Source organism: Trichophyton verrucosum, assembly GCF_000151505.1.
Source record: "Trichophyton verrucosum HKI 0517 chromosome Unknown contig00222_1.f1.exp, whole genome shotgun sequence".
In the NCBI taxonomy this organism is placed as follows: domain Eukaryota; kingdom Fungi; phylum Ascomycota; class Eurotiomycetes; order Onygenales; family Arthrodermataceae; genus Trichophyton; species Trichophyton verrucosum.
In genome coordinates this window covers 55,430-83,234 of record NW_003315503.1, presented here as the reverse complement: position 1 = coordinate 83,234, position 27,805 = coordinate 55,430, and the positions used below count along the sequence as shown (strand labels likewise).

General features: G+C 48.0%; 10 protein-coding genes across 10 annotated transcripts; 5 read left to right on the top strand and 5 right to left on the bottom strand.

Annotated features, from left to right (window-relative positions):
* Positions 1-168: 168 nt before the first annotated feature.
* TRV_02605 (uncharacterized protein) lies at positions 169-2,531 on the top strand (the record flags this gene model as incomplete). The annotated part of the gene is made up of 3 exons (XM_003023225.1): positions 169-368; positions 473-508; positions 692-2,531. 3 exons carry the CDS (start codon positions 169-171, stop codon positions 2,529-2,531), a joined length of 2,076 nt encoding a protein of 691 aa, XP_003023271.1.
* A 2,128-nt stretch (positions 2,532-4,659) lies between these two features.
* On the top strand, positions 4,660-5,563 carry TRV_02604 (vacuolar iron transporter Ccc1, putative; the record flags this gene model as incomplete). Its single annotated transcript, XM_003023224.1, has 2 exons — positions 4,660-4,982; positions 5,047-5,563. The coding sequence occupies 2 exons, from the start codon at positions 4,660-4,662 to the stop codon at positions 5,561-5,563; spliced, it is 840 nt and encodes a 279-aa protein (XP_003023270.1).
* Positions 5,564-5,639: 76 nt separating this feature from the next.
* On the bottom strand, positions 5,640-6,242 carry TRV_02603 (uncharacterized protein; the record flags this gene model as incomplete). The annotated part of the gene is made up of 1 exon (XM_003023223.1): positions 5,640-6,242. One exon carries the CDS (start codon positions 6,240-6,242, stop codon positions 5,640-5,642), a length of 603 nt encoding a protein of 200 aa, XP_003023269.1.
* Positions 6,243-6,574: 332 nt separating this feature from the next.
* On the top strand, positions 6,575-8,634 carry TRV_02602 (uncharacterized protein; the record flags this gene model as incomplete). Its single annotated transcript, XM_003023222.1, has 7 exons — positions 6,575-6,628; positions 6,734-6,951; positions 6,992-7,175; positions 7,256-7,310; positions 7,366-7,512; positions 7,581-7,804; positions 7,882-8,634. The coding sequence occupies 7 exons, from the start codon at positions 6,575-6,577 to the stop codon at positions 8,632-8,634; spliced, it is 1,635 nt and encodes a 544-aa protein (XP_003023268.1).
* Positions 8,635-8,938: 304 nt separating this feature from the next.
* Positions 8,939-9,745, top strand: TRV_02601 (haloalkanoic acid dehalogenase, putative; the record flags this gene model as incomplete). The annotated part of the gene is made up of 1 exon (XM_003023221.1): positions 8,939-9,745. The coding sequence occupies one exon, from the start codon at positions 8,939-8,941 to the stop codon at positions 9,743-9,745; it is 807 nt and encodes a 268-aa protein (XP_003023267.1).
* Positions 9,746-10,323: 578 nt separating this feature from the next.
* TRV_02600 (uncharacterized protein) lies at positions 10,324-11,618 on the top strand (the record flags this gene model as incomplete). Its single annotated transcript, XM_003023220.1, has 2 exons — positions 10,324-10,792; positions 10,888-11,618. The coding sequence occupies 2 exons, from the start codon at positions 10,324-10,326 to the stop codon at positions 11,616-11,618; spliced, it is 1,200 nt and encodes a 399-aa protein (XP_003023266.1).
* A 1,423-nt stretch (positions 11,619-13,041) lies between these two features.
* Positions 13,042-15,667, bottom strand: TRV_02599 (uncharacterized protein; the record flags this gene model as incomplete). The annotated part of the gene is made up of 4 exons (XM_003023219.1): positions 13,042-14,182; positions 14,246-15,008; positions 15,071-15,451; positions 15,610-15,667. 4 exons carry the CDS (start codon positions 15,665-15,667, stop codon positions 13,042-13,044), a joined length of 2,343 nt encoding a protein of 780 aa, XP_003023265.1.
* A 592-nt stretch (positions 15,668-16,259) lies between these two features.
* TRV_02598 (uncharacterized protein) lies at positions 16,260-17,828 on the bottom strand (the record flags this gene model as incomplete). The annotated part of the gene is made up of 6 exons (XM_003023218.1): positions 16,260-16,570; positions 16,632-16,754; positions 16,813-16,965; positions 17,032-17,134; positions 17,199-17,434; positions 17,486-17,828. The coding sequence occupies 6 exons, from the start codon at positions 17,826-17,828 to the stop codon at positions 16,260-16,262; spliced, it is 1,269 nt and encodes a 422-aa protein (XP_003023264.1).
* Positions 17,829-22,309: 4,481 nt separating this feature from the next.
* TRV_02597 (uncharacterized protein) lies at positions 22,310-23,726 on the bottom strand (the record flags this gene model as incomplete). The annotated part of the gene is made up of 4 exons (XM_003023217.1): positions 22,310-22,551; positions 22,630-22,720; positions 22,802-23,341; positions 23,406-23,726. The coding sequence occupies 4 exons, from the start codon at positions 23,724-23,726 to the stop codon at positions 22,310-22,312; spliced, it is 1,194 nt and encodes a 397-aa protein (XP_003023263.1).
* Positions 23,727-25,953: 2,227 nt separating this feature from the next.
* Positions 25,954-27,402, bottom strand: TRV_02596 (uncharacterized protein; the record flags this gene model as incomplete). Its single annotated transcript, XM_003023216.1, has 2 exons — positions 25,954-26,937; positions 27,001-27,402. 2 exons carry the CDS (start codon positions 27,400-27,402, stop codon positions 25,954-25,956), a joined length of 1,386 nt encoding a protein of 461 aa, XP_003023262.1.
* Between the last annotated feature and the right edge of the window lie 403 nt (positions 27,403-27,805).

Here is a 27,805-nt window from a genome sequence, read left to right as displayed (position 1 = left end):
CGTCTTTTTTTTTTTTTAACAAGTTAACTTAACTTCCGTCGACGCTAGTTATTTTTTTTTCCCTCCGTCATTAAACATTCTGGAAGTATCAAAATTAACTATCCAGGATACACCAGAAGCGCTCCCAGAAGTAAAAAGGTAGGACTGGAGCTCCCATGAACCGCCGCGATGACTAGGAAGAAGAAAGCCGGCGAGAGAAAGAAAGACAGTCCTCCGGGCGGCGCTTCTCCTGCTTCGTCCACGGTCAGCGTTTCTGCTTCTCCCGGCCACCAGGAGCAAAAGCCACAAGGATCTTCGTCTGTGCCTAAAGCTATCAAACCACCGCCCGCAGAGCCGTCGACTTCTGCTCTCATTATCTGTCGCAACAAGTGAGTAATCATTTCGTATTTGCCTCTTTTATAACTATTTTCTCTTTACTCTACTTTTCCGATGACTGTGGAGAAGCTCGATAGCTAGATATAGCTTGGGGTAGAAGCTATGAGAAGAATTTATTTTCGCAAGATAACTAGTTAGTTAACTGGCTAGTTCTTGTACCTGAAACGATCCCTGTCAATTCATCTTGTCGAGCGTATTCAATGCTGATGCTAACTGTTTGTCTTGGTTGATTGAGCAGACACTGGAGGTATATATCGTCCTTTCATGGCCCATGGCTCCAGTTGCCTCCCGAGATACTTGAAAGCCTGGCATACAGCAACTATGCCTCTCCGCAGCCACAGCCCATCGACCCGGCGGTCTTCTTCGACCTCATCAAGATCCGTCGGCTGATCGAAGAAGCCACAGATCTCGCTGTACGTGCAGCGAATGGAACAATATCTTCGCTGGGGAACTCTTCATATAGCTCGGGATACGGTCTTCTGGGTGGCAATGGAGGGGGACCCATGGGGGGTTCGGGTGTGCGAGGGAGTCGAGGAGACGGTACAATGAAATTGAGTCGGGAACGACGGCACCGTATGCGGGAACATGCCACCCAGAAGCTATCCAAGGCATATGCGCTTGATGAGATTGCAGCTAGTGTTGCCACGATGCAGTCTGCATCCGCACTCGAAGAAGTTGCAAAGTTGGTTCTACAACGGAACGAGAATGACTGTGACGCGAAATACGTCCATTTTTTCCATGAAAAGATCCCATCTCGTTCTCTGGTGCAATGCACAAGTCTGCGGCCGCTGGATGATATCATTGCTATGCGTCAGTTGGACGGGGCTACCTACAGAACTAGAGCTGTGGCAAAAATGCTGAAGGACGACCTCTTAGGCGCAGCGAGAGACCTCACAGAGGGACTTGCTGCTTGTCGTGCTTGTGGCAGACAACATGAAGACACCAGAAAGGACATTGAAGTGGTGACTGAAAGCAGTCGACGAAAAATGATGCCATCACGGTTCAACCAGAAGATAGATGAAAACGACCAGCCACATGGATTGGAGGCTCAACTGCTCTTCCATAGGGCTGGAGTTTACTTGAGTATTTCGTGTCAACATATCCACGAGGCGTTGACTGCTTATGAGAAGACCAAGGAGTCGCAGGGACCGACAATTGGCGATGATGACACTCTGGAAGTGAAAGAGAACGGTGGTGACCCAAAAGACAGACAGGCACATAGACGCTGGCTGGAGGAGCGGAAGATGGTCAAGTCGAATGCGCGACGGGCCCTTCGCGACTATCTTACCTTCCTTTCTCTGATCAAATATACCCCAGGACCTACCCCGTCTAAATTACAAGACGGCACTTTTGCTACTCTCTACAAGATTTATCCTGTGTCAGACCTCTTCTCATCCACGCCTCCTGCAGACCTCCCACCTTACCCCGAAGAATCAGATGCATTAACCGTGTCCAACCAAGGTACTGCTGGCCAGCAAGTCCGAAGCTCGGACGTCTGTCATGAAGCCGTGACTTACCACCCGCTGCTTACGGACGCCCTCCACTCCATATTGATATGTCATTCCATCCTTCAGACACCTGAAAAGGAGTTCGTCCGCCACGCTCATATGGTAGCTCGAGTCGCACGCATCTGTGACGGGTACCCCATCTTCCTGGCTCCCCGATCTCCCTCCCGCTCCGACTGGATGGAAATCCTCCACCGCACCGATAACTGGCTTAAGATAAGACCATGGGAAACCCTCTGTGCACCTGCCCCTCTCCCAGGCCACAGCATATACAAGAAAGCAACGGCGGACCCAGCAACACCGGCGGCTACGCAGCCAGAGATTCCGCATGAGCCTGCGCAGAAAACACCACCAGCCCCAACCCAAGAAGTAATGGCACACACCTCCCAGATGAACGATGCCGTGTTTAAACGGTGGGCTCAGGATGACTCCAAGGACTTCCCGTTCTGCAATGAACGCGCAGCGGCTGTCTCCTGGTGGGTTCAAATGGCCCCTGTCTCTGCAGGCACGGCGCGGAGCAAAGGGAAGAAGAGTGCTGGAAGCAGCAAGGGCGAGCCAGTGGAAAACAAAGGTCATAAGAACGAGCAGGAGAAGCGACTCGCCAACGAGAAAGCAGTCGATATCTCAGTCCAGGATAGAGCCCATGACTAAGGGATTTTTGGTAGTTAAACAACCACCACCATCTACTCTTGACTTTGCCATGCGGGCTTACTGTGTTTTATCTGCGTTATCAGGGAGCCTATCTCCCAAAAGCTAGCACGTAAAGAATGACAATGATACCAACGAATTCAACGTCCACCTTCCCACGTCTTTCCTCCCCTTCTCCATGGATCTTTGCAGCGGCTCAGCGGCCGCTTGATATCACAGCTGACTAAGCAATGTTGGCTGTCCAATCAGGTCGTCTTTTCCGTTTCTCGCTTAGCTTTAGCGCCGGCCGCCGCGACTATAAAAACGCCGCCGGCCTCGCTCGCCTTTTGCAAGTTTTTTTTTCTTTCTCTTCTTCTCTTCTTCATACTTACCTTGTTTCGGGGATCGCGCTCACAAAGGCGACTCTCCACAGAAGAGACCCTGCATTGCACGTCGCGGTGGACTCGTCTTGTTCAATGGCCTTCGGGTCATTGAGAGGCACATTCTTTGGCTCTGTCACTCTACGTGAATACTACTGTTTTCATCGATCTGGCTACGGCCGCATCTTGCTCTAGGCAGGAGGTTGAAGAAGACGACCCCATGTTTTTCAGCATATGTAGATATCTACACCCCATACAGAGAGAGCCCTAAACTTTCTCCCCTGTCTATATCACCCGAGTCAATCGACAGGATCTCACATGTATGTAACTCACTCCTAAATAAACTATTACATCATAGCCAGGTCAGGAACGAACATCGATCAAGTGGCGACGTGTCTGCCTAACTCGCCACCAACTCGACTCATCTCTATATAAGAGTCCCGTCGGAGCCAAAAACAAGACACGGCCAGGAACAGGGACCAGAAAGCTACCTCCAAAACTACAGAAGACGCAAATCGTGCAAACAGACAGAACACAAGCAGCAAAGATGCCTGTGCCACTGGGTCCAGAATCCAAGAAAAAGGACAAATCCACCGTGGGCCCCAACGGCAAAAGCAACATGAACGACCCCTTATCAACGCCAAATACCACTATCACCATGACCGCCACTGCCGAAACGACCACGAATGTCCCGCCCACAGCGTCGGGTAGAGTGCCCGGCGTGATGACGCAGGAGGAGGTTGATCGACTGTACGAAGAGCGCATGGAAGAGGAGTACGCGAAGCGCGAGGGGGGCGCATGATCTGCCTGGTTAAACCCCCCTGTTAGTTACTGGTTTGGCTGCTCGCTGGGGGATCGTTGACTCTTTTATGGCGGGTTGGAATGTTCCCGTTTTCTCTCTGTACTGTCCGTCTATGAAGAATGAAGCTGCCTCTCTGTATATTAATAATAATAACAGTTAACAATATCAACAACCATCGCCAACTGCCACGGCCAGAACCACAACCTTGGGAGTCGTCAGTTAAACTGATAAGTTGGCCAAACCTTGCGGCTTGTCTCACCTTCGCAACCATCAAGTCGGAGAGGCGGGAAAGTAATCACCTTCACGCTGAGTGGCCCAGCGGGCGATGGGGAAGCAGGGCTTGCAAGGAGAAAGCCTGCTGCTTACAATAAGCGGGCCCCCCATTGGCTGCGCTCAGTGTACATTCCCAGATCCCGTCATCTAGTGCATGGAGAGCTGTGTTAATGATAGACGGCAGACCAGCATGAGTTAAAAGGGGGGAGGAGGTTATAAAAGAGATGCTACCCCGTCTGTGGAAGACGAGGAGGATGTCTTGATGGCTGCAGCTGGACAACCAAACCCCCTGAGGAACCATCTATTACCAGTGTAAAGGCATGCTTTGAGCGCCTGCGGAGTACTACATCCAGTCCTGGGCATCTATACTCCGTATCTCCGACCTGATACCAACGCCTAGAACTCTTACTGTCCTTTTTTTTTCATTTTGCCCTGGATAACTACCTATTCCAAGGCTGTTTCAAAAGGATAAAAGGACCAAGGACGTTCGTACCTGAGGAGCTGGCTGGTTGTGAAGTACACATCCCCCTTAAGCAACTCCCTAAGCATAGCCCCTAGGTGCTCTGCTTCTGAAGAGCTAGAGCGGCAGCAGAAGATACCAGCATGAGTGGTGAGCCCCCTGATCCTTCCTCACACACACGAATGTTATGGTAAAGAAGCAGGAATACTAACCAAAGAGCAACAAGCAGACCAGCCTATGCTCGGTGGCAGACACAGCCACTGGAGCCCGCAGGACCTCGAGGAACAGGCCTTTTCGCCGTATGGGACATTTCCCCCTTCGCCAACGGAGAGTACAGAGACTTCTAGCAGTATTTCCTCTACTCGACCTAGAGTGAACCCCCGAATTGTCTCTGATGCTATCCTGGGCCTCTCGGATGGGTTGACAGTTCCCTTTGCTCTCAGTGCCGGCCTCTCTGCTCTAGGGAATTCGAGAGTGGTGGTTGTCGGTGGGCTGGCTGAACTTGTTGCCGGTGCTATATCCATGGGCCTGGGCGGATACGTTGGCTCTCGTAGTGAAGTGTAAGTTAGATTCACGCATACACGCACCAATATACATGAACAAAACGTATCTAACAGCGCCTAGAGAATCATACGAAGCCACGGTTCGAGAGACAAAACATCTAGTCAAAGCATCCCCCATGGAAACAATGAATATCATCCACCAGGTTTTTGCTCCATACAACCTCCCAGAGGAGCCCGTGGCTCGAATGAGCCATATCTTATACAACTCCCCTGAGAAACTCCTCGACTTCCTTCTCACTTTCTATCACAAAGAAGCCAAGCCAGGATGCCATCAGGCATGGATATCTGCCATCACCCTTGCACTGGGATACTTTATTGGCGGCTTCATTCCCCTTATTCCTTATTTCATGGTTGATCAAGTTTTGGTGGCGCTGTATTATAGTATTGGTATCATGATTTTCACATTGTTGGTCTTTGGCTACGTCAAGACGTGCGTCGTTCGAGGTTGGACAGGCAAGGAAAATATAGTTGCTGGTATCAAAGGAGGGTTACAGATGGTTGTTGTTGGGGGTTTGGCTGCCGGTGCATCTATAGCTCTGGCTAGAGCTATCAATCCCACTGGTGGCGCTTTATTTTGATATTAAGTCGAGTTGGAAAAGATTGGGACATGAGATCAGACGACTGATGATATCCGAAGCAATTACTGGGCGATGCTCAGGCTTCAAGTGCCTCAGCAACTAGCCCCTTTGCCTGGTTAGACATCTTAATCTGCAGGGCTAGCTCATGACCCCGTTCCGACATCTTCGCCCATGTCTTCCTCAGGATGTTCACAATCTTCTCCCGATCCTCGCCATGTTCTTGCTCAAACTTCTCGAATTGATCTGCCAGAAACACAAGACATGCAACGTCTTCCAATACCTGGCACTCGGCATCCCGCTTCATGTCCTCCTTTCTCACAAGTGCAGCCACTCTCGCGGCGTCTTCTGTGGAATACCCACAGCTCAGGCATATCTCTTCAGCATGAGTTGCCTGGCGCTTCTTCTGCGCCGTTCTCCAGAAGAGATAGCCCATACGGTTCATAGGGTAGTCGGCGCGAGGAATCTCCCAGCGCTGCAAATGTTGGGCTCGTACGGCCAGGCGGAGCAGCTCGGAGGGGTTGGGGTCATGCTGGAGAAGATACTCCGTCATTCTGTTGGCATAGTGAAGCTCATCTGGTATCTCCTCGTCTTCTCCGGCGTCAGTCTTGACTCTGGCCAGCTTTGGGTCTTCCGAGTGGATGTCGTCAATTTTCTTCAACGCCGCTTCGAACTTGGCCATTCTGTATTCGCTAGTATATAAAGTAATCTCTGCAGTAGATATTATCACTTCCTCAGCCAGTTATTATTCTTTGTCCGTGTCAAAACCTGAAAAATTCCGAGTTTTCTTTACATATGCCTCACAGGTGCAAAAGCTGCAAACTTCGGCGTCCCTTTTTTCATCGCGCAATCTGGCTGTGGTTTGCCCCACCAGTTAGAAAGACTGCAGTTAACTAAAGGCCGATTTTCTGACTCAAGGAGTTCGTCTTCTTCAACTTCACCTTTTCCTACCGTTCATTGAACGCTTATAATTGCACCGACAGAAGGCAGATTCTTGTCTTTTTCGGTGTGACGATGGCTGCTACGGCGTCGCAGAAGTACTTGAGCTCTCGGGGTGGCTCGTACGGGGTATGTACCGATATCGCAGAGCTTCCCCTGCAAGCATGAAGCCCCTGCAAGCAACTAGTTATCGCATTAATGAGGATTTTTCACTAACGCGGACAAATTGGACAGTTTTCCTTTGAAGAAGTCGTCCTGAAGGGACTGGCATCAGACGGAGGCCTCTTTATCCCGGAACAGATCCCTTCACTGCCGACGGACTGGGAGACAAAGTGGCGCAACTATAGCTTCCAGGAGTTGGCCTTTGAGATCCTATCATTGTACATCTCCCCTTCGGAGGTTCCATCAGATGACTTGAAGGACATAATATCTCGCAGCTACGGGACATTCAGGTATGTTTTGTCAGGCAAAAAATAATAATTTGCTGTTCAGTGGCTATCTTGCTGATGCGAATGGGTTGAACAGGTCTCCCGATATCACCCCACTGGTCACATTGGACGAGCAGAAGCGGTTATATCTTTTGGAGCTGTTCTGCGGGCCTACATTTGCCTTTAAAGATGTGGCATTGCAATTCTTGGGAAACCTATTTGAATACTTCCTCGTGAGACGGAATGAGGTATCTAATCTTTTTCATCGATAATTTGGTTTAAAATGCCTCTAGAGACGAGCGGACAAACTAATGAATGCTTCATATAGGGCAAGACCGGAAAGGACCGTCACCATCTTGTGGTTATTGGAGCTACGAGTGGAGGTATGCAATCCTCTAAAACCCTCGTAAAAATAGAACGCTACTGATAGGTATTTAGACACCGGCTCAGCTGCCATATATGGGCTACGTGGGAAGAAGGACGCCTCCGTCTTCATCCTGCATCCAAAGGGCAAAGTGTCTCCAATCCAGGAAGCTCAGATGACAACTGTGTTAGATGAAAATGTCCATAACATCAGTATTGAAGGTATGTCCACACTCAATCAAGTAATTTTATTTTATTTTATTTTTAATTAACTGATGGCGTGGCTCCAGGATCTTTCGACGATTGTCAGGATATGGTTAAGGCTCTTTTTGCCGACCCTGAAATCAACAAAACCCACAAGCTAGCTGCTGTGAACTCGATAAATTGGGCCCGAATTCTTGCTCAAATCACTTACTACTTCCATTCTTATTTCTCCCTCATTCGATCTCCCACCTACGTCAATGGAAAGCCTATTCGATTTGTCGTGCCATCAGGTAACTTTGGAGATATACTGGTGAGTTTTGCATAATCTAAACAATAAATTACCTGAACTTAATCGCTCACGTATATCTTTTCCGTTCTTCCTGCTAGGCTGGCTGGTTTGGAAAGCAAATGGGCCTGCCAGTCGATAAACTGGTTATTGCCACCAACGAGAATGACATCCTTGACAGGTTCTTGAAAACTGGCCAGTACACGAAACAAGCACAGCCTGAGGCGCAAGCCAGCGCATCTGCTGTAAAAGAAACTTGGAGTCCTGCTATGGACATTCTGGTATCAAGCAATTTTGAGCGGCTTCTCTGGTTCCTTGCTTACAAAGTATACGGTCAAGGAGATATCGACGAGCAGCGGAAAATCGCTGGCAATACGGTTCTCAGCTGGCTTCAGGATCTCTCTGGCAAGGGAGGATTTGGAGTTGATGAGAAGATTCTCCAGGCAGCTCAGCAAGAGTTCGAGAGTGAGCGGGTATCTAATGAGCAAACGATCGACACTATTCGATCCATTTACTCGACTTGCTTCCCACAAACCCCTGTCAGCGCTGGCACCAGAGGAGAAACGGGGGGATACATCCTTGACCCCCATTCCGCGATTGGAGTTGCAGCATCGTTGAGATCGATATCTCGGTGCGCAGAGACCTTTCACATATCATTGTCGACCGCACATCCAGCCAAATTTGCTGAAGCGGTGGATGCGGCTCTGCGAAACGAAAAGGGGTATTCGTTTGACAACGTGCTTCCTCCAGAGTTCGTTGGCCTAGAGAAGAAGGAACGACGTGTTATTTCCATGCCGGCTGGTGCTACTTGGAAATCGGTTGGCGAAGTCATCAACCAGAACGTTGCTGTTTAGATGGGTTAAAAATATATTAATGGTATAATGTTTGTAAAGCACCGATTCGACTCGGTATAGTTGCCTTGTTTATACAAAAGAGAAAGATCGCCCCCCACATTACATGACCTAAATGAAGCAGGGAATGACAAACCAGTATATCATCACCCCACGTTAGCTTTGTTTAGATAATAACCGAGGGAATGCTCGAGAATGTATTAGAATTAAAACAAAGGTACAAAAAAAAGAACAGAGGCGAGCATCTTCATCTTCTGGACAGCACCACCACATCAGATAACTAGCTTTTGCCTAATCAAAACAAGAAATGGATTGTAAACGTCCCCTAAGCACGTTCCGTCTCCTTTCATTTGATATATTTGGCACCCTGATCGACTGGGAGAGTGGAATCCATGAGGCCCTCAAGCCCCTAGTCCAACGATTAGATCACTCTAATCCCCTGAAAACCGACAGGAAGAAGCTTGGAGACTTGTACGGTAAACATGAGCGGGCTATACAAGTGGATAATCCTGGGTTAGCTTACAACCTGGTCGTCAAGGAGGCTTACGAGCGTCTAGCAAGGGAGACACAATCTCTCCCGGCAACAGAGCATCTCCTAGACAAAGAGTCAACGGCAGTCGGCAATAGTGTCGGCCGCTGGCCCCCCTTCCCTGACACCGTGGCCGCCATGCGCCGGCTAAAGAAGAAAGGGTACAAGCTTGTCCCGCTGTCAAACGTGGACCGCGAGTCCTTCTCCAATACGCTGGCCGGGCCGATGGCAGGGCTGCGAGATGGACTGGCACCAGAGGAGCCCTTCTTCGACGCCATATATACGGCACAGGACATTGGATCGTACAAGCCGAACCTGCGCAACTTCGAATATCTGGTTTCACACGTCAAGTCCGAGTTTGGTGTCGAGCCAGCAGACATCCTTCACGTAGCGCAAAGCCTGCACCATGATCATGAGCCTGCGAAGAAGATGGGCCTCAGTAGCGTCTGGATCGCGAGAGGGAGCGGATCGAGCAGCATGGGAACCGATGTCTGCGAGTATCTCGATGGAGGAAAAGTAGCCTTTGGATGGCAATTTGACGACCTGGCTGGACTGGCGGACGCGGTTGAGGCTTCACTACCGTAGCACAGCAGTTACACACAAAGCAAACGTCTCCTTTTTTCTGCATCCTTCGACTTCGACTTCGACTCCGCCTGCGTCTCCCCCTCTCGTCTTTGTTGTCCTTCTTGTCGTCTGCCGCCTTGTCGCCTTGTCGTCCTGTTGATGTTTGACGTTAGATAAATAAATAATAATAGAAACTTTTTAGCGAGGTAAAAAAGAAAGTCCTGACTAAGCTCTGACTAAGCACAGCCTCCAACTTTTCCTGCCCCAAAAGAAGAACGTCGAACTTCTTCAACTTCTGCAACTTGCAACTTCACAAGCCACTCGCCGCAGGATCTCGACCTTTTGCACGCCGCCACCTGCTCGAATCGCACGCCGAAGAAGACGGTAGAGGGCTTTGGATCGCTTCGTCCTGGCAGTCTCTCCCCCTCTGCCGCGCCGCCGCCGCCGTCTGATGCCGCCCGCTCGTCTTCTTCCTCGTCTGTTCTCCGACCCGATCCCTTCCACCATCGCCACATCCAGGCTCGCCGGAGCCACGCCCGCGTTCACTCTTCGTTTGACCACCTGAAGCGCCTTTTGCCGTCACTTATCTCTCCCCGTTGATGTCATTCAGTCCTCAGAACTATGAATCAAGCTCGTCCACGACAAAGTCGACGTCTCCAGCCCATACGGCCGCCCAGTCGGCTAACCTCTCTTCTCCCCCGTCGTCAGTCGCCATGCAGCCACACTCGGTCTCTCAGTCGACTGTAACGACGTCCACCTCCTGCCCAACTCCAGCTAGTAGTACTAGCGGTCTCGCAAGAGATGGATCTGATGGCCCAGGCGCGATCGCCGCGTCATTTGCCGACGGAAAGATCCCTTTCGAGACACTTGGAAGCGACACGAAACCTTTGGCGCATGACCACCACAATAACGAGAAGAGTATTGATACGCAGAAACCGTCCTCTAACGATAGTAATGATCATGATCCTATGGATATTGACCTGAAAGAAGGAGCTGGCCTGTCAGAAGAACCAAGTCTAGAGTCTCTCCAGCGAGACGTTGGAGAGGCAATAGGCCTCTGCAAATCCTGTAAGGCTTCTTCTTGCTGATTTTCCCTGTTCAAGCGCCTTGTTTTAGTTTTCTTTTGGCGCTTGAGTTGGATAATGATGTATTAACACGGATAGCCTACACCTCGACTCTGCCAGTTCCCAAGTTCGATATCGTATCCCTCTACGGCCTTGGACCTATAGCTGCCTCGGTCGCTCGCACAGATCCCGTAACAGGTGAGAAGATAAATCGGCTACGGAAGTCTTACGAAGGGAAGATCAAGGGTTTGGGCCTGGCAGGTAGAAATAAGCCAGTTAAACAAGAACCGGGTGCCCCTGGTGGACTACGGAATTTAATGATGTGGCCTGATGAAGAATGGTACAACCAAAAGGTTGCGGGCAAGGAGATCACGATCGCGGAACCGGATACCGCATTCTACAAGCAACAACTCAGAGCTATGAAAATGGAACCAGGTATTACGCCAAGAAATGAATATTGGGAAGACGTACTCGGGCACGAAAAATCATCGAAGAATGCTGCTGAGCAGTTACCGAAGAAACCAGGCTCTAGCTCCTTCAAAAACACTCCTCAAAGCAACGGTACACCTGCGGCTCAAGCCTCTTCTGCGACAGTTGCGCCAGATCCGGGTCGCCCCAAACGTGCAGGCCGCAAAAGAAGCTACCACGACAGCAGCTTTGTCGGGTATGGCGAAGGATTTCCCGATGATGATGACTTGGAAGGCTCTCTCTACTCCAATGATGATGACGGGGGCAGCGTAGGCAAGAAAAAACGAAAGAAGATGGTTCGTTCTTCCTGCATGTTTATTGTCCTACCTGTTCTTGGATACCTACCTTTTTATACTCTTTGATATCATTACTTACCATATTACAGCAAGAACATGCAACAGGAGGCCCTCCGCCTTTTGAGCGAGGCGGTAGCTACGGCGTTGGAATGTTCGGCATTGGTGCCCGATGACAATAGACCTCGAATAATCAACTGTGACCCGTGGAGCATCGTTACTAAACTACCCCTTTCAAACAATGAATCCATGCATTCATATGGACTAACAAACCCCACCCCATCTTTACTCTTCCAGTTACTCACCCGCAACAGCATTAACGCGCGGTGTACTTCTTTACACACCAAACATATCTCGGTGCAAACCACGAGGCTCCATGTCGCCTACTCCCCCCTTCCCACATTTATTCTCTTGACACCTTGGACTTAAAGCTCCTTAATTCTTCAAATTTGCATAGTGGTGCAGGATATACCCGCTTCGGTCAAAACGGCGTTAGATGTGCAATCATTCCTCTTTTCCCTACTTCGCGGTGTTTCCGGAGGTTCAACAGGACGGTGGTTATATTGGGTTCTTTCTTGTCGTTTTTATCTGCTTTTTTTCGTTCCCATATTTTTACTATTGCCTTTTACACAGCGATGTTTTTTCAGGTTCGATCCCAACTTCCCTTAACGTGGCGAAGGCTAGAGTGACAATAGATTCACTCTCAGAAAAGCCTCTACATAATACTTCATTTCCCTGATATTATTTGTTTTCTACCGTTTTGCTTGTTGCTTTTTCTTTTCTTACCCGAAAAGATGCTTTGCGGGCGAGCAAACTGAGCTGATGATACGGGGTTTGGCTGTTTGGTTTGACCGACCAAATAGCCCATGTATCATCAGCGCAACTAACGTACATATGTGTCTAGTTCCAAAGAAAAATTAAACAAACCAACCTTGGTGTCATCCCGTGGGTGATAAATTGTATCTTTTGTTGCTTTGAATACAATGGTTTTTTTTCTTTCTATTTGACCGGCCAAAGAATTGATTGGATTTAGCTACAAGAACCAAAATTGTATCCAATAACTGGATATTGTAACATCTAGACAAAAAGTGTAGAGCATAAACGAAGGGGGTATATGGGATCAAAGAAACCATAATGATCGTACCATTAAAGTGCCCGTAGAAAGACTGAACTAGTTAAAAGTTCTCATCATTAATAATAACCTTGCATGGACCTTGAGGGTAAAGACAGAGCTACAAGGCTATTCTGTTTTCCCTGGGGTATATATATGTAGACAGGATAAATCGTGATGAAGGGACTTTTCTCGTCCCAAAACATGGGAGAGGTAGAAAGAGTAAGCCTGGGCCGATAATTGAACGAAAAGAAGGAAATATAACTATCCACCTTGACGTAAACATCACTTGTTAGAATCGAAGCACAAGCCAGGAACTAAAAATAACGTGGAATAGGAGTTCCAGAATGGTAATTGAAGTAGTGCCAGCACAGTGTTGTGTTAAGGTACCATGCTAGGAGTGTAAAACGTAGCTGTTTCTTCAGCTAGTTGTGAGATGTCTGGTAGATCGTGACCGAGGGTATCCATAAGTTCTGCATGTTCCTCATAGCTCAGCCTTCGATCTCGGAATATATTAGATTGGTATGGCTGGTTAAAGAACTGGGAGTATTGCTCTCCAATGGTGCCTAGCCATGACATGGGATCAATTGTGGCACTAGGATACGTAAGATAACTGGCTGTTGTGGATGCTGTAGTATAATTGGGGTCCCAGTGATGTAGGCCTGGCACAACTGAAGGGAAAGTATTGTGGAATGAACTTGGGTCAAAGTTGTTTGTTGGAGTAGGGCTAACATCGCATCGTGCGAGTGAATGAGTCACAGGAGATGAAAATGTCTGGGCTGGGCTGCTAGTGTTAGGATCAATGCTCGATCCATTCCCATTTGCGTAAGTGACTTGAGGCGGCGGGGCCAGATCATAGGGTATTGTTGCGATCGTTGCGAGGGAAGGAGGCGGAGGAGTTGTAGATTCGAACTTTATCTGTCCAGGGTGAAGCCTTGCAGCTTCGAAAGAGGCGCGAGAACGTGTAGGTTCATAGGGGCTCGAGCTGAGTCGGTTTGGTGTGGGCTTGGACTGGGATACTGGGGATGGGGCGGTAGCGGCTGTGTTGGGTGAATGGGCTATTGGAGGAGGTGTTGCGAAATCAGAGCTAGGCGCCGGAGAAGGGCGGTTGGATGGCGGTGAATGAACCACATAGGACTCATCAGTTGCATAAGCCTTGAGACAGCCCGAAATAAGGCTTTTGTAGAGCTCCAGAGCAGATTCAACTCCTGGCCAACGTTCGGAACTGATAGCAAGGATTTCCATCGCGAGGCGGATTTCGCCAATTACATCTCCAACGGGATGTTCCTTTCGAATTTCAGGGTACGAAAGTGACCATAGAATGGTGTTTAGTGCCATGAATACAGATTGTGTAAATATCCACGTAAGATCGATTGTCCCAGTGGCAACCTGTTGGTGCTGTATCTTGACATTAAAAACCGAAGCATCATAACATCTTTGAGCGGCATAGAGTGAAGGCTCAGGAATCTGTGGAGATGGGCGGTACATGAACACAATCATTGTGTTGCGTCTGCCTTGGAACCTAATAATAATACTTAGATGGCGTTCTAGAATCAAAGGTTCTTCTTACCAAAGGAAAACTCACCACATTTGGCTAAAGCCACTGCCTTCATCATTTTTAGGACATGATTCAACCCATCGGTCCATCTTATCTATCATCTGCGTGAACCACGGATCCCTGTCGTCCAACGGGGCTGGTCGTTTGCAAAGGTACAACTTGCGTCTGATTTCAGCTTGCAAAAGTCTCATTTTAAAAAAATGAATTGCAATGCATTTCTTCATTATCGGTTGCGCTCCGGGTAATATACCGTTGGGTGTAATATAGCGGTCATCACAGGTTTGGAAGAAGTTGACGTTGATATGGTCATGGCTCACGCAGAACGAGCTCGGACGGCCAAGACTATGGGCAAGGCCGTATTCCATAGATGTGATAATCCAAAACAATCTCCGTCGCATGTCAATTTCGAGACAATTGAGCTGCTCTCCGTTGGTACCTCTGGTGACAGTCTCTTCATCGGATATACCGAGGTCTTGACATAACTTGGCTGCAACTCCAACCACCCAATAGGCCGCTGTTCTGGTTGGCGTAAGCAGGGAATATAAACCCATCAGTGCACAGCATTGCAATGTAGAGATATCCATCTTAGCCAAGCATCCATCGAAGTAAGGCAGTGCTGCTAAGTAGTAACTATCAGCCAGTCCCGCATACTGCGTACTGAGTCGCTGCATGCTAATGGCGATGACAAGACGCAGTTGGAAATTCCGGCATGGATCTTGAGATCCATTAAAAACAATGTCGACATCAGAACGAAAAGTGGGTTCATGAAGTATGGGAACCATATATTGAGCTGTTGCACAGAATATATTTAGTTCCATGAAGTCCAAAACCGTAAGCTGCAATTATGCTTACCCTTTGCAATAAATATATCAATAAGTTTATTCGTGAGTTCTCGAGGGGGTAGATCCGGCTCAGCGACAGAACTGATCATAGGATAAACCTTCGAAGTTGGTTTTTGGCTTTCTATATCAAAGACCGACTTGATCTGCTGCGCGGTATTCTCATTCACCACCTCTTTTATGGATTTTGAACCTGTATTCTGTTTTGCCATGTCCATCACAAACCGGGTAATGGCAATACCACTCGAAGGGCCCAAAAACCTTGATTCGTCCGTCTCCTTGAACTTGATAAGCCCGGCTCCACGCGCCATAGCTTCAGCATCCGGGGCCCGGTCGGCTTCATCTTCTAGCTCCTCGAGCTCGCGAGCGAGCTTTCTAATTTTCTCCCGTAATTCTAGAATGTATGCACGCGATATGGTAGCTTCTTTGGTGTCGTCATAGTATTCGCATTTCGAATTACTCCTTTTACAAGGCTCGCACCGGGGGATGCCGGGGTCACATCGGGATTTCCTCTATAAATTGAACACACATCAGTCCCAGCACTAATCGTACGGGTATCCAGACAGCTCCGGTTCCTTGCTAGAACAAAGGGGAACAAAGGGCCATGCATAATAAAAAAGCAAAGGGCGTGATAGCCGTTACCTGTTTGCACCTTATGCAAGCTGTCAGTGTGTGTGCGATGCGGGGAGCGTTGGCTTCATCGGATTGCGATGGATGAGAAGCAGCCGAGGTTTCTCGAAAGCGCGAGGTGGAAGGCCCTGCGGCGGCGGGCTCCATTAGGATACATGGGTTCTGTACTGTTAGTCTTTAGTCGTGTCTCCCAGCTCTCAGCATGAGAAAAAGATACTAAATGATGCAGTTGTTGTTGCCAGGGGGAGAAGCGGGTTGACGTAGGTAGGGCTGAACTAAGCTACTTTTTAGACCGATCGCTTTGGTGACCCGACTGAGATCGGTCACGTGGTATTTTAAGCGCCCCGGCCCCTTGCATGAGACGCATCAGAGATCCAGATGGCAGTTGGCAGCATACGATGGAAGATAATGGATTGCGGGGCTAGGTTCTGGAGATGAAGTGCGGCTACACCAAGGCAGCGGCATACATATATTCCACACAACTATGTACAAGAAGTAAGATATTATAAACAAAGAGTAGTCCCAGGACTACACTCTCTCAAACTAGATACAGCGACCAGAGAGCAGCCAGTTTACTTCAGCTTGCTGAACATAGCCTTGACGCCAGCCCAGGTTTCCTCACCACTTGGGATGATCTGCTCTGGGGGTAGGACAAAGCCGTACATGCCAGTGTCACGGAGCTCGGCAGCGAAGGCAGTCTCGCCCTTGATCTCATCGACAATCCAATCGACAGAGTTACCATTGGCCTGGTAGATGGTATTGCAGATAGGGCCGGTGGTGAAGCTTGTTCCATGGACAGCCTTGACAGCATCAGCAAACGAGCTTGCCATCTCCTGGAGGACATCGTCGTTTGGTGCACGAGCAGAGCAGCTGTAGCCATATGCTATTGAGCATGAAGTTTAGTACGGTGCATTTCTGAATATTATACACGGAGTGAAACTTACGGGTCATGAATAGCTGAGAGTACGAGTGCCAGTCAACAAACATCTTGACGCCAGCACCATCAGCGAGACCCTTGATGAAGCTGGTGCTAGCCTTGGTCTCTGGGGCAAAACCGGGAGAGGGTCCTGTACTACGAGTTAGCATTTATAGTGAATATAAGTCTCGGGTGGTAGTGGTGCATACCTCGATAGGTTTCGGAGCATGGATCAGTGGTGGAGCCATCGCCTTCCCATTTGTATGGCCAGTTACGGTTGAGATCAGTGCCATAGCAGCCTCCCTCGTTCTGTTCACGATTCTTGCGCCACATGCGGTCGCTCTCAGTGGTAAAAACAAAACCTATCCGAGGTTACTAACTGTTAGTAACTGTGTCAGGTATGATCATGGATGGAGATGACATTTTACCGTCGGGATTAGCGATCGGGAAGATGTAGAAGTCAAACTTCTCAAGAAGAGCAGCTCCAGCTTCTTTGTCATCAAAAAGCTGGGCAAGAATGTACTCAACGGTCTTGTAGTAAATATAAAGTTAGTAATAATTATGTTTTTGAAAGGATACCTTATGGTTAGCTTACCATGGTGGTGATCCACTCACGAGCGTGGACGGTTCCATGGAAGACTACAGCTGGCTTGGATCCCTTCTCACCGCTTCCCCAGACATGGACACCGGTGATATCACGGCCTTCATGCGACTTTCCAGACGTAACGATCTCAGAATTCTGAGAATGAGCACTTTGAAAGTCCTGCATGAACTTCAAGTGATCCTCGTACTTGTGGTAAGACTGGAACCAAGTATCGTTGGCGCCACCATCTGCGAAAACTCAACGTAAGTAATTGAGCCAGGTAATATGACCCGACATACCCAGGGTAAGCAACTCACAGGAATAAGGACGGAAGGACATCTCGGACTTAATAGAGTCCCCTAGGTTCTCATGCATGACTTGTTTCTTGAGGCCAGCAGCGTGTGACATCTTCTCAAACTCGGCTACCTTCTTGGGGGGAACGACGATGTCGACATTAGCGTTAGCGGCCTTGGGGAATTTCCAGGTCTCCAGGCCCAGCTTGGAAACAATGTGCGAGATCTTGCTGGTATCATCTCCAGACACGCGCATGACTTTGTATCCATTATAGTTTGCGCTCTGGGAAGGAATGGCACCGCCCAGTGCAGAGCCTAGAAGCGTGGCAAGCAACAAAAGGGACTGCATTGTTGCGAGAGTGGGAGGAATTGGATATCCAGGGAATAAAAGGGGGAATACAACTGCCGGAAGAAGCCAGACACCAGTGTCTGAGGTTTACTGCTGCCTAACCTCAGCAGACGTGATGGAACGAAGCCCAGTACTTATAGCAACACGCATGCTTCAAATTTGCCGATCAGCGGGAAAAAAAGAACATCAGCCGTGGTGAATTAAGTTCCTCTCCCTCCGGGGTGGAGAAGGCTGTCTGAGAGACTGAAATAACAATAATAATGGGCCAGAGAGTACTCCGTACACTTAAGTTTTGACCACATTATGAAGCGTAAAGGCAGCACCCACATGGTGTTGCCATTCATGTCAAACACGGGTGCTGTGTTGTGGCTCGACCTCAGGAGGCACAGAGCCCCTAACAACCTGACACAATATCCTTAAAACTACCCAATAGACGGGTAGCACTCTTAACCAGTACTGGTTATAGAGAGGCATATGAAGCGCTCACCCTCACAATCGGGGTGGCTACTTCGGGTAATCTCAGCAACTGGGCAGGTTCATGACGCGAGAAGCAGGACCAGGAACAAGATGGCCTCTGCCGCAGCCAGCCGTTCTGTCCCATATAGTTACCAGATTGTCTTAGGGCGTTCTTCACAAGGTGGTTACGATATCAGAGCCTGTATGACGATCACGGCATACGGCAAGGCCGCGCGCAACTGAGCTTGCAGTAATGGGCATGACAAGACGTCACTTGTCGACCACACATGCAAACAAGCGCAACCTCACGCAAAACACGCCTGAGTGGAAGAGTACGAGATGGGGCGTCATGAACATCCATCACGGGTCGTTTGAAAAGACCGCCGTGCCGATCGCTGGCTGACTCCACAGATAAACAACCGTAATCAAACCAGAGAAGCCAACATGGCATGAGAGTCGTGTCCACCCTGCAAGGTTCTGGAAATTGTTTCAAAGTGGCATATATAGGCATGTCAAGACTATTTTAAGCTGTGCCTTTTTCTTTCGCTGATTGATGTGCTGGACCTGTCCTCAAGCGCGATACATCAAGCCTTTGAAGGGTCTGTTTGAGAGTTCCACCCCTCCGACTCCTGAAATCTTCTTAATTTCTGGAACGGCGTCCCGGAGAATTTAGTTGGTCACCTCCAACTCGAGCCAGCCGCCCTGGACGGCCAAGGGACGCCCTGTCGTTCGCTTCGTTGGCTGCGACCCCCTGCTGAGGCTTTCAGTCCGGAGGTTGATGTAAGGAAGTCCTTAACTACTAGCCGAGGTGGGCCAGCGTTGCAGTCAAAAAAGCCCGGGATTTTAGTTGTCGCAGGCAAAATAACAGTGGCCCCTGGTCAACCCCGCATTCCCCAGCCTGTACTCACTTACTTAATAAGTAAGTATACATAGTTGCTTACGTACTTACGGAGTACTTAATTATATAATCCACTTGCTTAGTAAGTTGGATATCTACACGTGACTGACTCTTCGGCTAGGTGGGACAACTTCATTCAACATCTTCATTCAACATCTTCATTCAACACTCAGTCAGTAAGAGTTGAGATGCGCTTTGAGGACTTGTACGATGCATGTCTTTCTGAAGTGCTGGAGCTCCTGCCAGGCTGATGGAGATGAACCGGACGACAACAAAACAGAGTACTGGATTTTTCTCATAACTCCCTGAAAAACCCTCCCGGCCTGTCGCAAAATACCTTGTACTAGAGGATCTGGAACGCTTTACACTGATGTTTCACGGCTCAACTCAGCGATCGCAACTGAATACGATGCCACACGCCTTCTTCCCTTATTGAAAGCAGTCCGCGATGAAGAACCCGATGAAGTTATGAAGTACGCCTAGTCGCAGATACTTATTCCCGGAGAGCTGAAGAACAACCCAAGCTACGAAACTTGGTCCAGGCTCAACCAAGGGAGATATGCAAGGGAGGTGCTAGCTACACAGGACTCTCGGCTCCTCGTGCCAGGCTTCACGCTCTATAGGTCGCTCATGAGGCTATAGTACTTTCAGTTTTCGTTCCCTGGATCAGAATCGCAAAACGAAGCACTGCAACCTTCCCTTGGTAACTATAGGGCACACAAATTACAATCTCAGCTGATTATTCTCTCCATTTGGAGTAATAGACGTAGATTTCAATGTGCCAGGTTGTATAATAAAAGCCTCACCTTGCAGGCGTCCATAGCTCCCTCTTCAGTCGTTACTTATAATAACGAGTGGAATCCCGGCAGCCACCACAGGGACCTCTTGGGCCTATGAGTGCTAGCAGATACCCCAAGGACGGCCAAGACGAATCGAAGGCCCTCCTCGTGGATGTCAAACCGCTCGGGCGTGATTCCTCCCAGATGGTGACTCTCGAGGAGGCGAAGCAAGCTTCTTTTCCTTCAAATATTGCAGTCATCCCCAGCAGTATTGGGGAAATATCTTGTTTGGACCCGAGGCAATACCAACGGCAACTTCTCCACTGCGTGATTAAGCTGGGGTCAAACCTTTGCCTCTTACGAATCCCTCAGCCTTTACCCGAAAACGATCCACTGATAGCTCATATATCTGGGCAGCATTACCCCGTGCTTGTAGGTTCGATCCAAGAAATTGTTGACGGGATATAGGGATAGACTGTGTAGATGAGGTAGGTGGGCGTGGAAAGATATCCTACTTCGAAATTAGATATTCCTCAATAAACAAATAAACAGAAATGTGTGGATAGCATTGGATCGTGGTACCTCTATTTGCAGCAGCTTTGTCCCACCACCATCTCTTTGGTGAACTTCGATGATGCCTTTCACTCTATTGTTGGTAATTTTTGACCACGTAATTAAGAAGACTAGCAGAACTTCGGGACAGCCGCCTTGTAGCCAGAGGTCCTTATCTCTATTAAGCTTTGACCACGACTCTGTCCAACCCGTTTCAATAACAGTGCTTGGAAGATGCTGGCTGCTTGGGAGCAGACAAGTGTCGGGTTCTTTAGAGGAATTGGCGTAGCACTTTTGAAAGCCTCGAAATGCTATTACTCAATTATCAATATTGTAAAGCCAAGGTTAGGATGGAGGTGCATACTGGTTCCGACTAGAAAGGAAACCGAGTCAAATTCTGCTTGGGTTACAAAACCCGTTGAAACCATGCGCGACATCTCAATTACTAGCCATGACTGATGCGCATCATGGATAAATGTTGGCTTGACCCTAATGTCAAGAGTTTGAGTGTATGAGTTGTAGTTTATACTGTCATAGGTATTAAAAACTAGCCATAACCGAGATTTGTAGAGAAACACTAACCGTGGACACGCGTTTTCCACGTCTTCGTCCTCGCTAAGAGAAGTGGTCACTAATTCACCAGTAGCAGCTGGGATATTCTGAAATGATAGGTCTTTGAATTCGTAGGCGTCGAGGATATTTTGACGGATGATATTGAATAATTTTTGGGCGGCTGGTAGAGGTCCCTGGCTTCTAAGCAAGCGCCCTGACGGCTCGGACTTTGTGATGCTGTCCATTTTCGTTTTGACAGAAGGAAAATGACCAGAAGAGTGAAAATTTCTACAACGCTATGTCCTCTTACTAATTACGGTAATGTTCCTTGTCTCATGTAACTAATATGTGTTTCTCGAGAAGCAGAACTGTGGTGTTGAAAGTAGAGGACATTCATTAAGGGACTGAGCAAAGCTGCTGGAGGGAGTGACGTGTGCCAAGACTTGCTTATAACTATCGCATGGAAGCCAAATTAGGGTTAGATTATGGCCTAAGAATATATTAAAGTATATTTGTATGGAGTCTCGAAACTTAACCTGCTGTAGGCTGAGTCTGCCAGCTCAACGAACATTACAGGCACAACAAGCACATATTTTCCCATACAAGATGGCCATTCTGAATAAATTTATCTCCTACCACAATGCTCCTCTAGGCCTTTAGATGCTGTTAAAAGTACTTAAAGGCCCTAGGTAAGCTATCCCCACTTCTTTTAAATAGTAAAATAGCTTGTAATCCTGACTATTTCAGGCAGCTCGAGTTTCTCCTCTGGGGGAGCTGACGGCTCAAAGAGCTGCTACCCATCGCCCGCGGCCGTGTACGTACTTAAAGTAATGATAACATCACAATATTCACGTTGTTTCCCAGCCAAGCGGTTTTCGTGGTAGCGTTGCAGTTGGTGGGGATAGACGTCCAGATATTTCATTATGACCTTGGTAACTACACAAAAGCGAGACCAGCTGGTTCAGATTGAAGGACCCCCTTTTCTACCAGTTGAGTCAAATCAGAGATACGCCGTGAACCCTCAATTCATTAACTACGTGTGGTCTAAACACCGCATCCACTAGTTACGGAGTAGTTACTCCTAACCCACATGATAACCCAAGCATTTCCTCCAAGAGCCCAAAAATATACTGTGAAATGTCACAGCAAGCTTGCATGCACCATCCTAGTGACTTAGCAGGAAAGTAAGAAGATTCGTTCCTACGCCCGTCAGCCGGCTCAGCATCGCTGGCTTGGTAATGGATTTAGGCGCCGCTGCCATTATAGAGCAATTTCCTGGTTGTGTTGAGCTTTTGGTTCGTAACGCTCTCCACCGCAAGTTCCTTGATGCGGTCACAGACCTTATCAGGTCCAATTCCCTCCAGTGCCATCAAATATGCCCCAACTCCACAGACGTGAGGAGACGCCATCGAGGTACCGGATAGAGTTGCTGTGTCTTCATTCGGATATGCTGAAATTATATCGGCTCCGGGACCATATACTGCGACTATACATGAAGGATGTAAGCCCTCTTGAGCCTACAGAAGGCCCTTTTACTGGGCCTTTTGAAGGGAAATGGACATACCAACAGATCCATAGTTGGACCAGGATGTTGCCGCATCTTGGGAATTGGTGGCAGCAGCAGTGCAGACACCTCTAGCAGATGCTGGAGAGAACTGTGCTGCATCGGTCTTTCAAGTATCTTAGCCTCCTGATATGCCTCGACAAGAGGAAACGAACAAGGAGGATATGCTTACCCCGTCATTCCCTGCCGCCACAGCTAGAAAAATACCGGACTGTTGAGCTGCTTCTGCAACGCGATTGAAAACAGTCGAACCACGGATACCCAGACTCAGGTTCATGGCTGCCTTGCCTTTCAAACCATTCCTACCAGCATGGTCGGTACACCACTGGATACCTTGGATAACACCACTAGTAGACCCAGTTCCCTGGGCGTTAAGCACCTTAACAGCGATGACGTTGGCTTTCTTAGCGATTCCATATGTTGCGCCTGCAAATGTTCCAGCAGTATGAGTTCCATGGCCATTCTGGTCCGTATCTTCATTGTCAACGGTGTTAGTTCCCCAGGTTGCACGGCCACCAAATTCAGGATGCTTGATATCAATGCCGGTGTCAACACCATAGATAGTGATACCACTCCCGGCGCTGTCATCGAACACAAAGTCAGAGCTACCAGCACTCTTATGTGAGATTCGTCCAAGTCCCCAGGATGGTGCGTTGCGTTGAGTGGTGATGGCATCTAGTTTAACCACACGGTCTACTTCAACATAGTCGACCTGTTTGGTTGATATAGTCAGACGTAAGCACACGCAAGGCTGATTGGGTCAATTAGCCACATACAGCTGGATTTCTACTGATCAATTCAATCGTCCTTTTGTCGAAAGCGCCACTATATCCCTTGAGTCCCTCGAACTCGAAGGTTGTTTTGAGACCATCCAGCCCGCCCAACGTTTCATCTCGCTCGCCCAAATTACGGCGGTGTATTTTGGATGCCCATGCCTGGTGGGTTTGAAATTCGGCCTCTGAAATGGTACTCTTCATCACAACAATGTAGGAGTTGGGGATGACATCCTGGGTGTTCTCAAGACCAATTAACTTAGAGGGAATGGCCAGTGACAAGGCACAAAGAGAAAGTGAAAACAAATGGCGGAAAAAACCCATGGTCATGTACGTTACAGTTGCTACTCAATTGATGGTGTGAAAAAAATATGATTTTTTACTTAGATATAAAGGGCCAACTTCAGGACTTATATAGTGATTCTTGACGCCCCTGTTGGTCCCTTATGGTATGCTGAAACATAATCACCGGTACTTGACATTAGCCTTCATCACAAGTGTCGCACCCCATGCCCCATTGATGATACCTTAACTGGGTGGCTGCCGCGAACGTAGTTCAGAGCAAACCGTATGAGCCCGATAGAGTCATATTATAGGATACCACAGATTCTTTATGTCTTTTTAGGGACCACAAGCCAGTCTATAGCCAGCTCACCATGGTGGACCAAGTGACCTTGTCGGACAGCAGCACCAAAATACATTAGCATGAACGCGGTATCGAACTCATGTAGAACTTGTTGATGTAACTCTTTCGGGCAAATTGTAGGAGATATATCGGATATAATCCAATCATCTGGGTATCAAGAACGTCACTGGCGTCACCACTCACCTGCCACATACTATATCTGCCAGCAGTGAAGCATGTGCAATAGTATGAACATGTGGGTTATACATGTGTGTAGATACCGGCACGGGGCAGCGCAGTCATAGATATGCCAAATATCAATTGACAGTTTCTAGGCATACTTATATAGAGATGCTGCCAGGAATATATAATCATAGCTGGAAGCTATCCAGCAGACCAAGCATAAGCGTTTTGCCTGGAAGGGGTGTAGATGGTCCGCGTATCCTGCTTATGGAGGTGGCGCTGGGAGAGATTAAGGGAATTGGACAAGCCCCCGGTCGAGCAACAGCAAAGGCATCGCCAGGTCAAGGATCGCCTGTGTTTTTGTGGTTAACTTTCTGACATCCCGATCAAAGGATCCCGTTGGTTGGTGACCATGTTAAATGACCGAGTCCATAGAGATTGTTTTTGCACTGGCGAATATTTTCAAAGTCATAGATGGTATGAATGGTGCATCAAAGCCAGTATCACGGGCAATCCTTTGGTTGAAACCACTTATTCGTTAGGCAAAATGCATGAGACATTTAGAGCACTTACCTAGCTCATACGCCATGACCTCTGAGGTTCTGTACAGAGTGTTGGTTGCACATCCTCTTCCATGATACCCTCGGTAGACGTAATCATTAGGGTAGTACAATGCACCACCGGTTAATATAAATAAACGGATGCGTTACACCATCAGCCGGGACGGCCACTAAAGATTTCACAAGTTTGACATGCAACTCGTGCGATCAGCTCTAAAATGACATGAACATATCGCGTGAGGGAAGGGTAAAGTGATCTCCCTGGAAAAGTGCAGTCGGAGAACGATGCCTGACCAAAGGCGGGATCACTTTTCCACGATCAGCGGTACGGGAGGATTATCCGAAACCTGTGGCACATGAAGAAAGAGCTAACATCTGAAAGCAGATAGACTCCAAAGGCGCAAACTGGGGGAAAATAAGTTAGATATTGATATCAGGGAAACCGGCAGACCTGGTGTTACTTGATCAATCTATCCACCAAACATGAGCACCAGATAGGAATTGGAACTGCATGGAGGCCAAGTATTTTCCGGGTATCAATCTGGAAAATCCGAGGGAGGACTGAGCGGATCGAATCTCGTAAGCTCTAGGCTTATTGAATGCTGCTGGTGGCAGCATGAATACCCAATATGGTTCATGGGCAAAGTGGATGAGCAGCATCGAGTTCCTGTACTCCATAAATTCCAACCTTACTTTGAATGACCGCTGGTAGAATTTTTTGCGCACTCGACTCTTGCATACCAATATTTATGCAGCCACAGTGAGAAACAAGCACGTGAGGATGACATTCGACCCAAAATGGCTGCATGGGCTAGGACATGAGAAGTATTGTGAGTATATGCATCATGCATAAGTGTCTGAAAATGACAGTTACCTCGCAACCAAAGGTAGAACTAGGATGCCTGTGTTCAGTGGACATCTCGGCAGGCTGCACAATGATAAAGAAGAGCTGTGAACTCTCCAGCCCGTCAATCAGGGGTTTTGACAATTTCTCAGAATGTATAGTTCCTATATCCTATAAAGGCTTGCATAAATGTCTCAGTTGTATCGTAACCAAAAGAGTTACATAAACAGAGAACACACTTCGGCTAACGGAGTGTATTGAAAGATACTCTGTTTCCATATCATTGAGCAAATTTGCGTATTGTAGATGGGTCCCCGCATTGACTTGAATCCGGTGTCCTCAGACACCACCCACAGGCCGAACCTTATAGGCCCTCTCCCTAAACTGGACCATTGGCCCTTGCTTCTCCGGCACAAAATGATCCTTTAACTGATATTCGTCTTTTCTACATCGACCTGGATGCCTTCCATGAGTTGTCCCAGTATCGTTTTGCCCGTCATCATCTGGAGGACTCCGCATATCAAACTTGAAGATGAGTGTTGCGAGTGTCATCAGAAGTTCCAAATAAGCTAAATTCTTTCCCAAGCAGCCTCGGGAGCCTGCACTAAATGCGAAAAAGGCATACCGTGCATTGGCAGCGTCTTCAATTGTGCTTTTATTGTCCTCAGAGACCACCAAGCATGATTTGTCAGTTCCAATCCACCGTTCAGGCCGAAAAACAAAAGGATCCTGAAAATATTGTGTGTTGTGATGAAGGACATACGGTGAGACACCAAGCGTCGTCCCTTCAGGGATGTGATTTCCATCGACAGTGATCCCTCCCGGTAATACTTCTACCATCAAATTGCTTGGTATCGAGGGACTAAGTCTCAGGGATTCATCAATAACTGCCCGCAAGTAAGTAAGGCTATTGAGCTTGCTGCCACCTCGGATTTCTTCAACGGTACTGAAGGTGGATTGAATCTCAGCCTTTGTTTTCTCTAAGCATTCCGGATTGTGAATAAGGTAGAAAATAGCGCCAGATAGGGCCGTAGATGTTGTATCAGATCCTGCTGCTATCAGAAGATTAGACTCAGCAGCTAGTTCTGCACGTGTAAGCCCCTGTCCAGTTTCTGGGTCCTTTGCATCGATTAAATAATGCATTAGATCCTTTTTAGGGTAACGAGGATCGTTCACGTCAGTAGACTGAAGACGCTTGCTCATCTGCTCGGCACAGTACTCGTTATAACGCTTTCCATCCCGTGCCAAGTTTCCACCCAGGATTTCCATTATTTTGGTTCCGAGTAAAGGTCGAACAAACTTTGCAAATGGCAGATAACCGAGCTAGAAGGAATATAGTTAGTTGAAATACTCTGTGACAACAGGGGCCAATTGGCTTCGACTAACATTGTATAGAAATTGCGTGGCTGCAATGAGCAGAGCGGGAACATATCTGCTTTCCTCGCTTACAAGACAGTTGAACTTCGTATTGAATACCAAATCTCCCATGATGTCGTAGCTAAGGTATGTACACCAGTAGTCCATATTCTGAGGAGTTCCCCATTTCTCGGGAGACGTGGCCGTCTTGCTCAATTGGTCACAGCATATTTTGATGTTTTCAATGATGAACTCTTCTGAAGACCTTAGAGCAGCATCTGAGAATGCATGCCCCATCACACGGCGTCGGAAGCTGTGTTTTTTCTTGTTGATCTCAGAGTGGACGTTATGTGCATATGAAGTAGAAGCGTATAGGGTCAGATACCAGTCGCTTCTTTGCACGTTTGCATTGCGTTGGTATATCTGTCGCATAGCGGATGCACTGTTGATTGACAGCTTATTAGGACCGGTACGCACGATTGGACCTATAACGTTCGAGAATCTAGTTAGATTTTTTTTTCTTTTTCATCCGAATAACGTATTCAGTATACCATAGATTTCATGCTGCCTTAAACATTCCAGATGATGGTCACCGCCTATCACTTCGAAGAAAAATGGCCAGTCAGATAGCTTATTCCAGAGCGGCCCAGGATATTTCGCAAGAGGATGTAGCGTCAGACGGTACGCCGCAACCAGAGGAATCTAGATGCATTCAGATGGTCAGCCGAGGAATCGTTAAGTTCTTGGGTACCTTCAAGTGGTTATAAACCGGCGTGGTAACCAAACAGTTAGTTTCCCCTCACATATATTGCAATGACTGTGACAATAAGCGGAA